This window comes from Cygnus atratus, chromosome 1 (assembly GCF_013377495.2).
Source record: "Cygnus atratus isolate AKBS03 ecotype Queensland, Australia chromosome 1, CAtr_DNAZoo_HiC_assembly, whole genome shotgun sequence".
NCBI lineage: Eukaryota > Metazoa > Chordata > Aves > Anseriformes > Anatidae > Cygnus > Cygnus atratus.
Window position 1 is genome coordinate 10,010,317 of NC_066362.1, and position 12,418 is coordinate 10,022,734.

General features: G+C 36.8%; 1 protein-coding gene across 1 annotated transcript in view; it reads left to right on the top strand.

The window, feature by feature from the left end:
- The window catches only part of PCLO (piccolo presynaptic cytomatrix protein), a 368,631-nt gene that overhangs the window by 268,057 nt on the left and 88,156 nt on the right, over positions 1-12,418 (top strand). Inside the window, exons 12-13 of the mRNA XM_050708091.1 lie at positions 10,047-10,155; positions 10,776-10,843. Coding sequence (XP_050564048.1) covers positions 10,047-10,155; positions 10,776-10,843 — 177 coding nt within the window. The remainder of the gene's footprint in view (positions 1-10,046; positions 10,156-10,775; positions 10,844-12,418) is intronic.

Sequence of the window (12,418 nt, forward strand, 5' to 3'; positions counted from 1 at the left end):
GACCCCCACAGGTCAGTGCATATCTGTATGAGAAGAGCCTTTGGCTTCAGTAAGCCCCAACAGAGGTAGAAAGTTGGAGTTCCTCAGTTGGGAGTAACCTGCAGGCTAGGCCCTGGAATTTGCATTCATTCTCTCCTGATTATCAATGTAGCAGATATTACAGTTTTTCTTTCAGATTAGTGTTCTGTCTCTGCTGTGCGTTTTAACTAAACCCTTTCTCTCATACCTGTCTCATAAGGACCAGAATACATGTTTCCAGGTTATTTGTCCAGAGAGTAAGGGATGATAGCTACTGAGTCTTCTTTAATTTATCTTTTGGGTTCTTAAGTTGGCAAATACATGATGGTTTTGAAGGTGCCTTTTGCACACTTCTAGAAGATAATAGATGTTGTGATCTTCTGCTTCTCCACCCTATACCTGTGGGTTATTGGATAACATTGCTGGGTTATTCGTTGTCCTTTTTTGAACTTATCTTCAGGTCTCATGTTCTCAGTCCTGTTCCTTGTCTTTTGGCTTCAGCCTGCCCTTTGTTTTAGTCAGTCCTTTGCTATAGTGTGGCTGTGTAATGTCTTTTTTAATCTTCTTGTTTTTTTTTTTTTTTTTTTGTTTTTTTTTTTTTTCCTGAGCTTGGTCCTGAGGAGACACATATAAATGCATTGGGATATTGATGATCTGCAAACCAATGTGCCATGAATCTCCTTTTCCTTCCTCTATCATTCCTTCTGGGAGTTCTACATGTGCAGATTCCCATTCATAGTTAATTTGCACCAGTTATAAGTTGTGTATTACATAGCTCTGCATGAGAAGAAGAGACCCTAATCTGAATGTGTTTCTCTCTCTTCACTCAATTTTTCTTGCCACTTGAGTGGCAACTGGAATAGCACAGAGCACTATCTTATCTGCACTTTCTTTGATGTACCAAAGACAACTGGTCTGAACCCAGTGTGTCCTGTGGTTTTTTGTTTGTTTGTTTGTTTGTTTAATTATTGAGAGATATTTTAGTTGACGAAAGAGAAGCAATAGAGAAGAACAGAGTGTCATGTATAAGTCCTCCATTGGCATGCGTACAGACCAGTGCTACTGGGGCTGGAGAGTCAGGGTCACGCTTGGATCCATGCTGCTGAACTTCATGTTGGCAGAGATTATCCTTGTTAAAGGGAAAATCAGGCCATGGGTACTTTAGCAAAAGACAATGGGCCTCTTCCTGCATGAGATGTGGGTAATATGAGGCGTGGGTAATTTGCTTTTATTTATTTATTTGAAGGTACAAATTTTAACACTAATAAATTATGCTAGTTTACGTTTAACCTGAACAGTTGTGCTTGGAGTCTAACTGTTTTGTCAATATAATAGTTTTTTATATAGATTTTGACATGTTTGCTGTAGTAATTTATACTTTTAAGGAGAAAATACATAACACAGAGAAAAATACATAACAGAGGGAGAGTAACTTTTTAGACACACACTGTAACTTCCACAGCAATTGTATGTTTGCATCTAGTAACATTTCTCTCTTGCCCCTTCAAAGGAAAACTTCAAAACTAAACATCACTGGAGCAAGTTCTGTTCTCAAGTACAACCAATAGAAGCTGTACTAAGAAACTGTATTTTTCTAAATGAGAATAATTTTGTCCTCAAGAATGGAAGTGAAAAAAAACAACAACCTCACAACACTATTGAGTTCTAAATATGCCAATTCTGATAAATATAGGATGCAGACAGGGATATACTATTTGAAATTCATAACTGACATCAAACCCCTGTGAAAATAATGTTATTATGGCATGGAAAAATCAGATTTTTATGTATTTAACATTTATGAAGGAGACAGCAAAGAGAAATTCCTACAGCTTCATTGTTTGTACTGATCTCCAGGTGACCATGAATTAAACAGACTTTTTTCATTATAACACATGTATATTATGAAGTGCATAATAAGTTAGCATAATATAGTGCTTTTAAAAAAAAGAAAAAAGATGCTGTTTGACAACACAATCTGATAATGAAATGTTTAAGATTTTCAGTTAAATTAAAGCTCTCTACATGAAGCTCATCTCTCAGGCAAAATTATAAATTCTCATTACTGCAAGGAAATAAGTACAGTATGTGCTATAGTTTCTGTGAAGATTCTGTTTTGACAATTTTTTATTTTATTTTTTTTTTTCTGAAACATAGTGCGTAATAGTTACAATTCACCACAGCATTTTATTTAGCATGATATAACCAATTATCTGTCTGTAACTCTAATCTAATCTATGAATTCTGAAGGTAGAGTAGTGGTGAAACTCTTTATCATAAGCAGTGACTCTAATCTTCTTTTAACTTGTCAAGATCTTCAATTCAGGTCATACACGTACATCCACTTCATCACTTTTTCGCTAGCATAGTTCAAACTGAAGGGTGGCCTACAACACCATGTGCTAATTACATATGTTTAGAAACCTGAAAGCTGACTATGAATTAGAGAAGAGCTTAGGACTATGTTGATAGCCTCAGCTGTACTGGTTTGTGGTGTATTGCATGGTTGCCTGTAGATGCTAAGTACACCCCAGATGCATGGTTGATTTACTCTGGCTGTACTTTTATCAGTGTTATTTGACAGTAGCAGAATAACAACCATGAGGCATAGGCAGGACCATTTCTATCATCTTTATCTGATGATGTCCATTTTTAATAATTGCGAGTGTTGTCTATATAATAATTATTGTAGTAATAGAAAATATTCAGCCTTTATATGAATGATGAATGGAAGAGGAAGCTAAGGTGTCTTCAAAAAAATAATGAGTTTTGGTGTGATTCATGCCTAGAAGTACAAGGAAATACATTAATACATTGACTTTCATCAACCTATTTTTAACCATTAGAAAGGTTTAGAAATTAAAGGAAAATAAGTGAAGAAAACAGACCATGAAGTAATTTACTGTTGAATGTCAGACTAGAGTTGATACTGTTCCTCCTTGTTCTCAGTGCACATTTAACTTTTATAGCACTTTCTGGAATTTCAAAGTAATATTTCTGAATTTCAATTCTATGAAATGGATAGACATTAACATTCACACTTTACTGACAGAATCATCTAGCCTAGAGAGCCCAATTTTCTCTTCCACTGTGGACATTAGACAGACGAGTGAAAAAATAAAACAAATCAAATTGACTTATTTATTTTCATAAGAATAAACCAGGCAAACTATGAAGAAGCAGAGAATAAACCCCAACAATCTGCATATATAATTATAGCATAACCAAGACCAGAGGATCTATTCTAATATTGTAATGTGTAACTTAAATTGCAGTAGGAGAACAATTCTGAGACTTATAAAAAAATAAACTTCTATATATGTATTGTCTGATTTTTTCAAAGTAATTACTAACTCATAGTGACAGAGCACTTCTGAGGCACCTTGGGTATACTGAATAGAAGGCACTGCAATATAGTATTGTAGAAAATATGACTAAGATTAACTTTATAATAGTGTTCATTGTGATACAGATTGGAATAAAATTCAAGAGATGTTCAGTGGCTCAGTTTAGTATTTCTCTATTTGAAGCAACAATGTTGGGACTCATATTCAGAGAAATAAGATCCTTTGATGATTTTCACATTCCTTTCAATTTAAAAATCTAATCACACAGTCAGCTTGTGTCTTAAAAGCAAATCTGAAGAGGACAGTAAATGTGGAAAATAACTGAAAATGCATGGAAACTGGGATATATATGTCTGTCAGTTGACAGTCAGAAACTATAATATCAAGTCCTATTCTGTTTGCATATTTTATAATTTTGTTGTGCTTTTTTAGGATAGGAATGTTTTGTATACAATGATATTCAGTTAAACAACACAGCTTTATCACCCAGGCAGTGGACTGAAGGATGCATTTATTGAGAGCACCCAAGCAGAGTACAAGCTCTTCAAATATATATATCCTTGCAAATCTTCATGAAGCAAGTAATATTTCTGCCCTTGATCACTATGGAGGAAACAGACATAAAAAAGAAGTTATACAAGAATGCTGGAATATATGTAAGAACAGATGCTATGATCTTTTCAAATCCAGGCCATGCTCAACCCATAAAGACATTTTTTTTTTTTTTTAATTATTATGATCCAACCACCCTAAACATCTTTGATACTTTAGTTTCTTAGTTTGCTCTGCCTTACCTTTTTTTCAGTAATGCTTTCATACCATATAGTCAGCTTTTCTCTCAAGGCTGTAGGGTAAATAACAAAAACCTCTCCAGACAGCTCTGTCTGAACTCACGGGATATAAATAACTGATAACTGCATAGTTCTGTGGAGTAAATGAAAATAACAATGTTCAAGAGTGCTTATCATCTTAATGCAAAGCCAAGGAACTCACCAGTTACGGAGAAGGAAGATAGTAGTAGCTCTTCTGTCTTAGATGAGATATTTTGAAGCAGTCACTTAAGATATTTTCATCTTTGCCATATTATTTCTGTGGATAAATCAATCATGTATGTTCTCAAGTCTAATAACTTCACTGAAATTCACTTCAGAGAAAAAGTAGTCATTTACCTGGTGTTATCATAGAGCTTATGTTTCTGCTGAAAAATATTCTGAATATCAAAACACAATATTATAAATAGTGTAAGGTTGTGGCTCTGAATCTTTCCTATTACAGGCATTTGAGGGAAGCTGTCATTTCTACACGCGTTCTAAAGTCTGCATCACTCCTGGTGTAGTCACAGGAAACTTTGGTCCAAAGCTGTTTTACAGCCAGTACCTATTAACTTGGTTTTTTAAAATTATTTTTAATTAAAAAAAAAAAAAAAAAGAAAAATATTTGAATCAATGTTTTGCGTTAGTGCAAACCAGCAGGAATGTTAATGGAGTTCATAGAACCAGTGGTCATACTACAATTGTCCATTTTGTCAACTCTCAGATCTTGCTTACTGTTTTGTTTTAAATAGGATGACAGATGATTAGTTTCATTAATTCTTACTTAATGAAGAGCCTATCCAAAGGAACTATTATAAAGTACCTGTGCAAAAAGTAAGAGAACAAAGAAAAATTGTTTTTGTTTAAGTTTCTCCTAAATTCTGTGGTCCATGATACAGGACTCAATTATATCTAACTTCTAACATTGAATGTAAACCAACAGATTAAAAGAAGCTATGAGATCTAGACAAACACAGAGTTTAATAATGGAACTAATTTCTGATTATTTAATATTGCAAACCTTTTCACTGTCACTTAATATTTCCTGGCTTTGTGAAAAAAAACCTATCCAAAAAAAAAAAAAAACAAAAAAACAAAAAAAACAAACAAAAAAACACACTCAGAGCACATCAGTTAATTCATGGGGCTGCATTCTGAACTCTTTCTGATCCGGAATAATATCCCCGGAATTGGTTATTTCTCCTTTCTTTGATACATTAAGCTACAGTTTATGTGGGTAAAGCATTAACATAGTCCATAAAGCAAAATTTAACTATTTTACATAGAATCACAGCTGAGGCTGGAAGGCATCTCTGGAGATCTTCTAGTTTAAGCACCCTGCTCCAAGCACGGTCAGCAAAAGCAAATTGCTCAGGGCTGTGTCCCATTGGGTTTTGAACACCTCCAAGGATGGAGACTCCGCAGCCTCTCAGGGCAATATGCAATTTTGCAATACTTTGTATTTCAAACTTATGAAAGCATTTAAAAGTGCAGCCCGCAAGCCTATGAAAGTTAAAAAGTGCATAATTTTATGCAAGCAGCTGAACATTAGTGGTGAGCTGCATTTTGCACAATTCAACTGAGCAGCTGTAAACATTGCACGACTGAGCAGCGAGCGAAGCCAACGTAGTCCTTGCTGTTATGTGAGAATTTTTTCTAACATCTGCTCCACATATGATGTTTACAAATCTAAATAGCCAGCAATTAGAGGGCTTAGCTCTTTAGCATAGACAATAAAAATTATCAGCAGAAGATTACCATTTTGAAGCGTATGGCCAGTCCAGGAAAGTTTCAGTACTCCAGCTCCTCATAGATGGATATAGGTTTACTCAGGCTCTTGTGAACTTGTATACCATGTCATAAACTAAAGTCTGGCCCTAAGTTTTATCCCAAGCTCATCTTTTTTTCCCACGTTATTAAAACTTTCTACACAGGGTTTTTTTCTTTCCCCAAAATGTCATAGATCTCTCCAGGATCAGCAAAGCATGCTGAATGCTCCACAAGGACTGCAGGTAATTATTTCAAGTACCTTCATCCCCAGGCTGATTGAACCTACTTCTGAATAGCCCCTGACTCACCGCTATTACAAACAGATTTTAAGTTTCACCAGTACTTAACTTCCATTTCACAAGCTGTCAAATAACTAGTCAAACTGTCAGAAAAAAAAAGGAAATCATTTCTGCACAGTTTTCATTTTTTATTGTTATCAGTGAACAAATAATTGGCCTATTTTAGGTGGTACAAAAATAAAAAGCTAAGACTTTACCAGTTGTTAAAAAGAGTCTGGCAATCTTGAACAGTTTAAGTATTAAATTATTAAAAAGTATGGTATTATAGTGTAAGACATCAAAATTCTACTCTCTCCTTCCTGTGAGGGTTTTGATGAAATGCAGGTCCCTTCCTTGCTTCCACAGCACAAGCACTGGCCCTCTTTCAGGAAAAAGCTTTTAGCTTAACCACTGAGAGCAGCAACTAGGACAAGTGTAGGAGATGTTGAAGTACTGTCCTTATAAATAAGGACAGAATGGCTATACTGTTTCAGAGCAAATGTACATTTAGATTTTGATCATGTTCCAGCTGTGGCCAGTAGCAGATTCATATGGAAGAATATATGAACATGGTAGGCAAAGATAGGATGTGTTTGCCACTTTTGATACAGTATGACTGTAGTAAGTTTTTGAAGGGAAAGGCTTTTATTAATCCAGCAAAATTTGGATATCTTCATGACAGTTATGCATGTATGAGTTTCCCTCTCTGGAATAATTATTTTGTAATCAGTGGAAAATAGTTTATTTATTTTGATTCCAAGTTCTAAATCTCACCACAAAGCAGATTTCAAAAAGACTGAGCAAATAGTATTTCAGCACATGTTGTAGAGTAGGGTGGAGATCCTGATGTATAAAGCTGATTTGCAGAATGTTGGGGCTGATATTTCTAAAAATAAGTTGTAACGCACTCTCATTGCAAGATGTAGCTGTCCCAATTATTACAAATAATAATAATAATAATAAAGAAAGATGCAAGAAGATGTGGATTCAATTATCAGGGTAATTACTAGCTCTTCCTCAGTCAGTAGAGTTGCCATGGAGCAATGTATGATTTCTCATCTTCCTGTTTTTGTTTGTTTGCTTGTTTGTTTTTTTCTGCTAAGCACAGGTGATTTGAAGCATGCAAAGTTTTGGAAATGTGTATATGTCATGACTACTAAAGACTATTTACAGAATGTGGCTGTTTTTTAGGCGAAAAACTTTATCACCACTCACTCTTAGTGGCTCCTTAGTACCTTTTTTCTCTTTCTGTTATTAGACTAACATTACCTCTTAGACCTCTTAGGGTTTTCTTTGTAGCACTTTTTTTTTTTCCTGCAAGAGAATTTATTATTTAGCAGTAGTTCCTTCAAAAAAAAAAAAAAAAAAAAGGAAATCAGCTTCTTGTTTAAAAACATTTTTCTCAGGCTCAAGGGCTATCAGTCAGAACAATTAAATCATGTTTAGATAGCTTTGATTTTAAACATTTGTAAATCCACAAGGCAGGCAGTAAAAGAGATTTACCCCTATACTGACAGTGTTAAATGGATCTCTGCATGAGCCGAGGCTATTGAGATTCAATTTCCTTTCAGTTTGCTTCTTTGTTCAGATGTGCTTGATCTTACTGACCAAGTGAGTTACTGTGATGCACTCTGTAGTGAAACTCTCACTGGTGGAAATGAGAGTAGATTTCCTCATCCCAGCACTGTAGCAGTGCTCTGCTGGACTCTTCCTGCTGGTCTTTTAAATTAAAACAACCCATTGATGATAGCCTTATGGACACTTAGCTGGGTACTTTTTCTTCAGAAGCCATGCAGACAGGATGTCGTAAAACTAGGATGGTGTCTGTCTGCATTTTGTCAGCAAAGCTCGTCTTTTAGAGAAGGATGTTATTCACTTTCTCAAACATCTAAAACTTTCCAGTTTTATTTTTGTTCATTGCCGCTAATACATGGAAGTGGTGGATTGCTTTGTCATATTTAAGTGGTTCTTACTATTGTACTCAACATCCGATGCCATGGTGGCTTTGTGAGGGCACACACTGACAAGAAAATGAAAATAACTTCAGTCCCTTCCTTTCTAGAAGCCTTCTAAAGACAGTGCATGCTGTTATATTTGTGTGACGGAAAACTGGGGGAACTGCATTTATTCATAATTACTGTTGCTTTATTCCAGAGGAACTGAGCTTAAAACCAGATCTGCTCTAACAAGCAAAAGCAAGATCATGCTTCTGAATAATGGCTGGTGAATAAAAGGGGCTAAATTTTAGAGAAAGACAAATCTATTTTGGCAGTTAGCAGCTGGCTTTACTGCCTTCTGAGCATCACTTTTTAGTCATTCTGCATAGTTTGTATTTATGTAAACTGACTGCTGTGAACAAGTTGCTAAATTTTTACTAAGAAAAGTTATGAGAAAATCTGATATTTCAAATTCTAAATAATGGAATCCTACAGAAAATGCTATAATATGAAGTTACGGTCTTTATTTCTCATTTTCTTTCATTGTCAAATAATTTAATTTGTTTTATTCCATAAACAATTCTCATTACATTTTCTTTAACAACAGGTTTTCTTATAAGTTTATTTCCACATTTCACTTCATTATTTTTCCCTTTTGTTATATGCAACAGCACAGGATTTTGAAATAAAAATATAACCCAGCTGAAGACTTGATTTTATCTGTGTAAGTGGTAGCAAGCTAAGTGTTTGTGGTTTTCCTTGCTGTGTGGATGATGTGGTTTTCAGCTGTTTTGTAATATATTCTTTTTAGTGGAATATTAAAAATTTAATATCTTGTCTCATTAAGCAATTTTTTACCTCTAGAGCCTGAAAGTTGGATTTTGACATTCTTATGTGCATTAGTGAGAGGTTAACTCCTTTGGAGTTATCCTTTTGACTAACTATTCAAAACATGAATGCAGCTCTCAAAACCTGAATTGTAACCCCCAGATATGAATCTGCACTTTGTTTTTTGTAAGCATGTTACTGTAACCAAAAGATTTCTCATCAGAATACACCTCATGATATATAGAGGGACTGATTCTTCAAATACTGGGTGTTAAACTTCCTTATAACGTGTGCTTCCTCCATACCAAGTCTCCTGGCATGGTCCTGGGACACAACAGATTAGATCAGTATTCAAGTTTTTTTCAGCCTGTTTATCATAGCTTTGTTATCATAGCTTTCAGAATTTGTTATGCTTAGCTATTTTGACAGTTTATGCATTAGAAATTATATGGAAGTAAAATGTAAATATACATGTAAATGTATGTTTCCTGGCTGGTATTTGAAATGTGGAAGTAAATTTTCATTTAAAATCAGTTAGCCCAACTGCCTTCATCCAGTTGTATTTTTTTAAGGGACAAAGTAGAGAAAATGCATGTGAATTATCAAATCATATTTACAAATTTAGTCCCATTTTGATGCTCAGATTCTCAACAGCTATTTGCTGTTGGATTGAACTGTCTATCTTCCAAGACCATGGCTGGCCAGGAAATGTCTCACATATAAAATGATTTGGTTTCTTGCCATTTTGGTAGGTGTGCATGCTTTTGAAATTGCAAAAGTTTTTCAATATCTTGCAACCCAGACTGCACACAGTGCATGTATATTTTGAATTAGAAGGGAATTCATCTCCTGACTTGTTTAAACAGGTAATTTGTAGCTGATGGGACACTAACATTTAACAACCTCGTCTGTGTGAAAAGAAAGGGTTTTGATAATGTGTTGTGCCACTTAAACAACTTTCACTAAATGTCACATCAAATCTTCTTGTCTAAGCAGTCTATCTGATACCTTGGTCAAAATCTGAGCACTTGACCTTATGCTGTTTTGCCATCTTAGGAATGCAGGTGCTGGAGTGGAATGGCATTCCCCTGACTGGAAAAACCTATGAAGAAGTCCAGAATATTATTATTCAACAAAGTGGGGAAGCAGAAATATGTGTAAGACTGTGAGTTTTTCCCCATCTTTCTGTTTCCATTATTCTTTTGGCTTTTCATGTTTGGTTTTTTTTATGTTTTTTTTTTTTTTTTTTTTAATTTACGGTTGTTAAGGTAAAATATTTGTTAGCATGAAGCATCAATATAATAATTAGTAAGAGAGTTCAGTGTCAGTGTGGGAGGTCTGGTTTGTTCTTAGTTCAAATCAAGAGGAATGATAAGTTGAGGTAGATGTTAGCAATCATACTTTTGCAAACAATGATATCTCCATTTTCAGGCCACAGTCTCCTCTCATTGAAACACATACAAACCACTGAATTTACTGGCCATTAGAAAAAGATGGTAATTTGGCACTAAGTTGACTTTTACCGATAGCCTTCAGGTGAAAGTCACTTAAACATCATGAGAAATGTATAAAATTGCATTCAATCCATTAAATACCTCACCCTAAAAGAACCTTTTCTTCTCAGCTCTTTAACAGCACTGCAAATATGTATCAGCTAACAAGGGGCCATGCTTGGGAGCTGCTTTCTTTCATGAACCACTATTCATTTATCTACTTAGTACAAAATGAGTGCATGAAGAAAGAGTTTCTTTTGTCTCAGGCTTCTCATTGCTTTTTTTTTTTTAGGGACTTGAACATGCTCTCAGATTCTGAGAATCCCCAGCACCTGGAGCTGCATGAGCCGGTAAAGGCAGGTGAGCAATAAGACATTGCTTCAATATTTTAGCACCAAATAGCAACTGAAAACTGGATATGATGGAAGCTGAGATAACAGCATCGTAAGCTCAGATGTTACATCCCAAATCTTGTTAAGGGCAGAAAGAGGACCACACCTTATAAACAAAGCTGAGCATTTATTTTTAAACTAACTGAAAGCTATAACAGCTTTGTGGCTTGAGCTTAGGAGAAAAAAGAGGGTTTATAATCTTTGGAAAAGAGGGCGGGCCACTCACGAGGACTATAAGGCTGTTGCGAGGCTGTGCAGGGACAAAATTAGAAGGGCCAAAGCTCATCTGGAGCTAAATCTGGCTACTGCCGTTAAAGACAACAAAAAATGTTTTTACAAATACATCAACACAAAAAGGAGGACTAAGGAGAATCTCCATCCTTTACTGGATGCGGGGGGAAACTTAGTTACAAAAGATGAGGAAAAGGCTGAGGTGCTTAATGCCTTCTTTGCCTCAGTCTTTAGTGGCAAAACCAGTTGTTCTCTGGATACCCAGTACCCTGAGCTGGTGGAAGGGGATGGGGAGCAGAATGTGGTCCTCATAATCCACGAGGAAATGGTTGGCGACCTGCTACAGCACTTGGATGTAGGCAAGTCGATGGGGCCAGATAGGATCCACCTGAGGGTACTGAGCGAACTGGCGGAGGAGCTGGCCAAGCTGCTTTCCATCATTTATCGGCAATCCTGGCTATCAGGGGAGGTCCCAGTCGACTGGCGGCTAGTAAATGTGACGCCCATCTACAAGAAGGGCCGGAGGGTAGACCAGGGGAACTATAGGCCTGTTAGTTTGACCTCAGTGCCAGGGAAGCTCATGGAGCAGATTATCTTGAGTGTCATCATGCGGCACTTGAAGGGCAAGCAGGCGATCAGGCCCAGTCAGCATGGGTTTATGAAAGGCAGGTCCTTCTTGATGAACCTGATCTCCTACTATGACAAAGTGACACGCTTAGTGGATGAGGGAAAGGCTCTGGATGTGGTCTACCTTGATTTCAGTAAGGCTTTTGACACTGTTTCCCACAACATTCTCCTCAAGAAACTGTCTGCTCGTGGCTTGGACTGGCGTACACTTTGTTGGGTTAAAAACTGGCTGGATAGCCGGGCCCAAAGAGTTGTGGTGAATGGAGTCAAATCCAGTTGGAGGCCGGTCACTAGTGGCATCCCCCAGGGCTCAGTACTGGGGCCAGTCCTCTTTAATATCTTTGTCGATGATCTGGATGAGGGGATCGAGTGCACCCTCAGTAAGTTTGCAGATGACACCAAGTTAGGTGCATGTGTCGATCCGCTTGAGGGAAGGAAGGCTCTGCAGGAGGATCTGGATAGGCTGGACTGATGGGCTGAGGCCAACTGTATGAGGTTCAACAAGGCCAAGTGCCGGGTCCTGCACCTGGGGTGCAACAACCCCAAGCAGAGCTACAGGCTGGGAGATGAGTGGTTGGAAAGCTGCCTGGCAGAGAAGGACCTGGGAGTACTGGTTGATAGTTGGCTGAATATGAGCCAGCAGTGTGCTCAGGTGGCCAAGAAGGCCAACAGCATACTGGCTTGT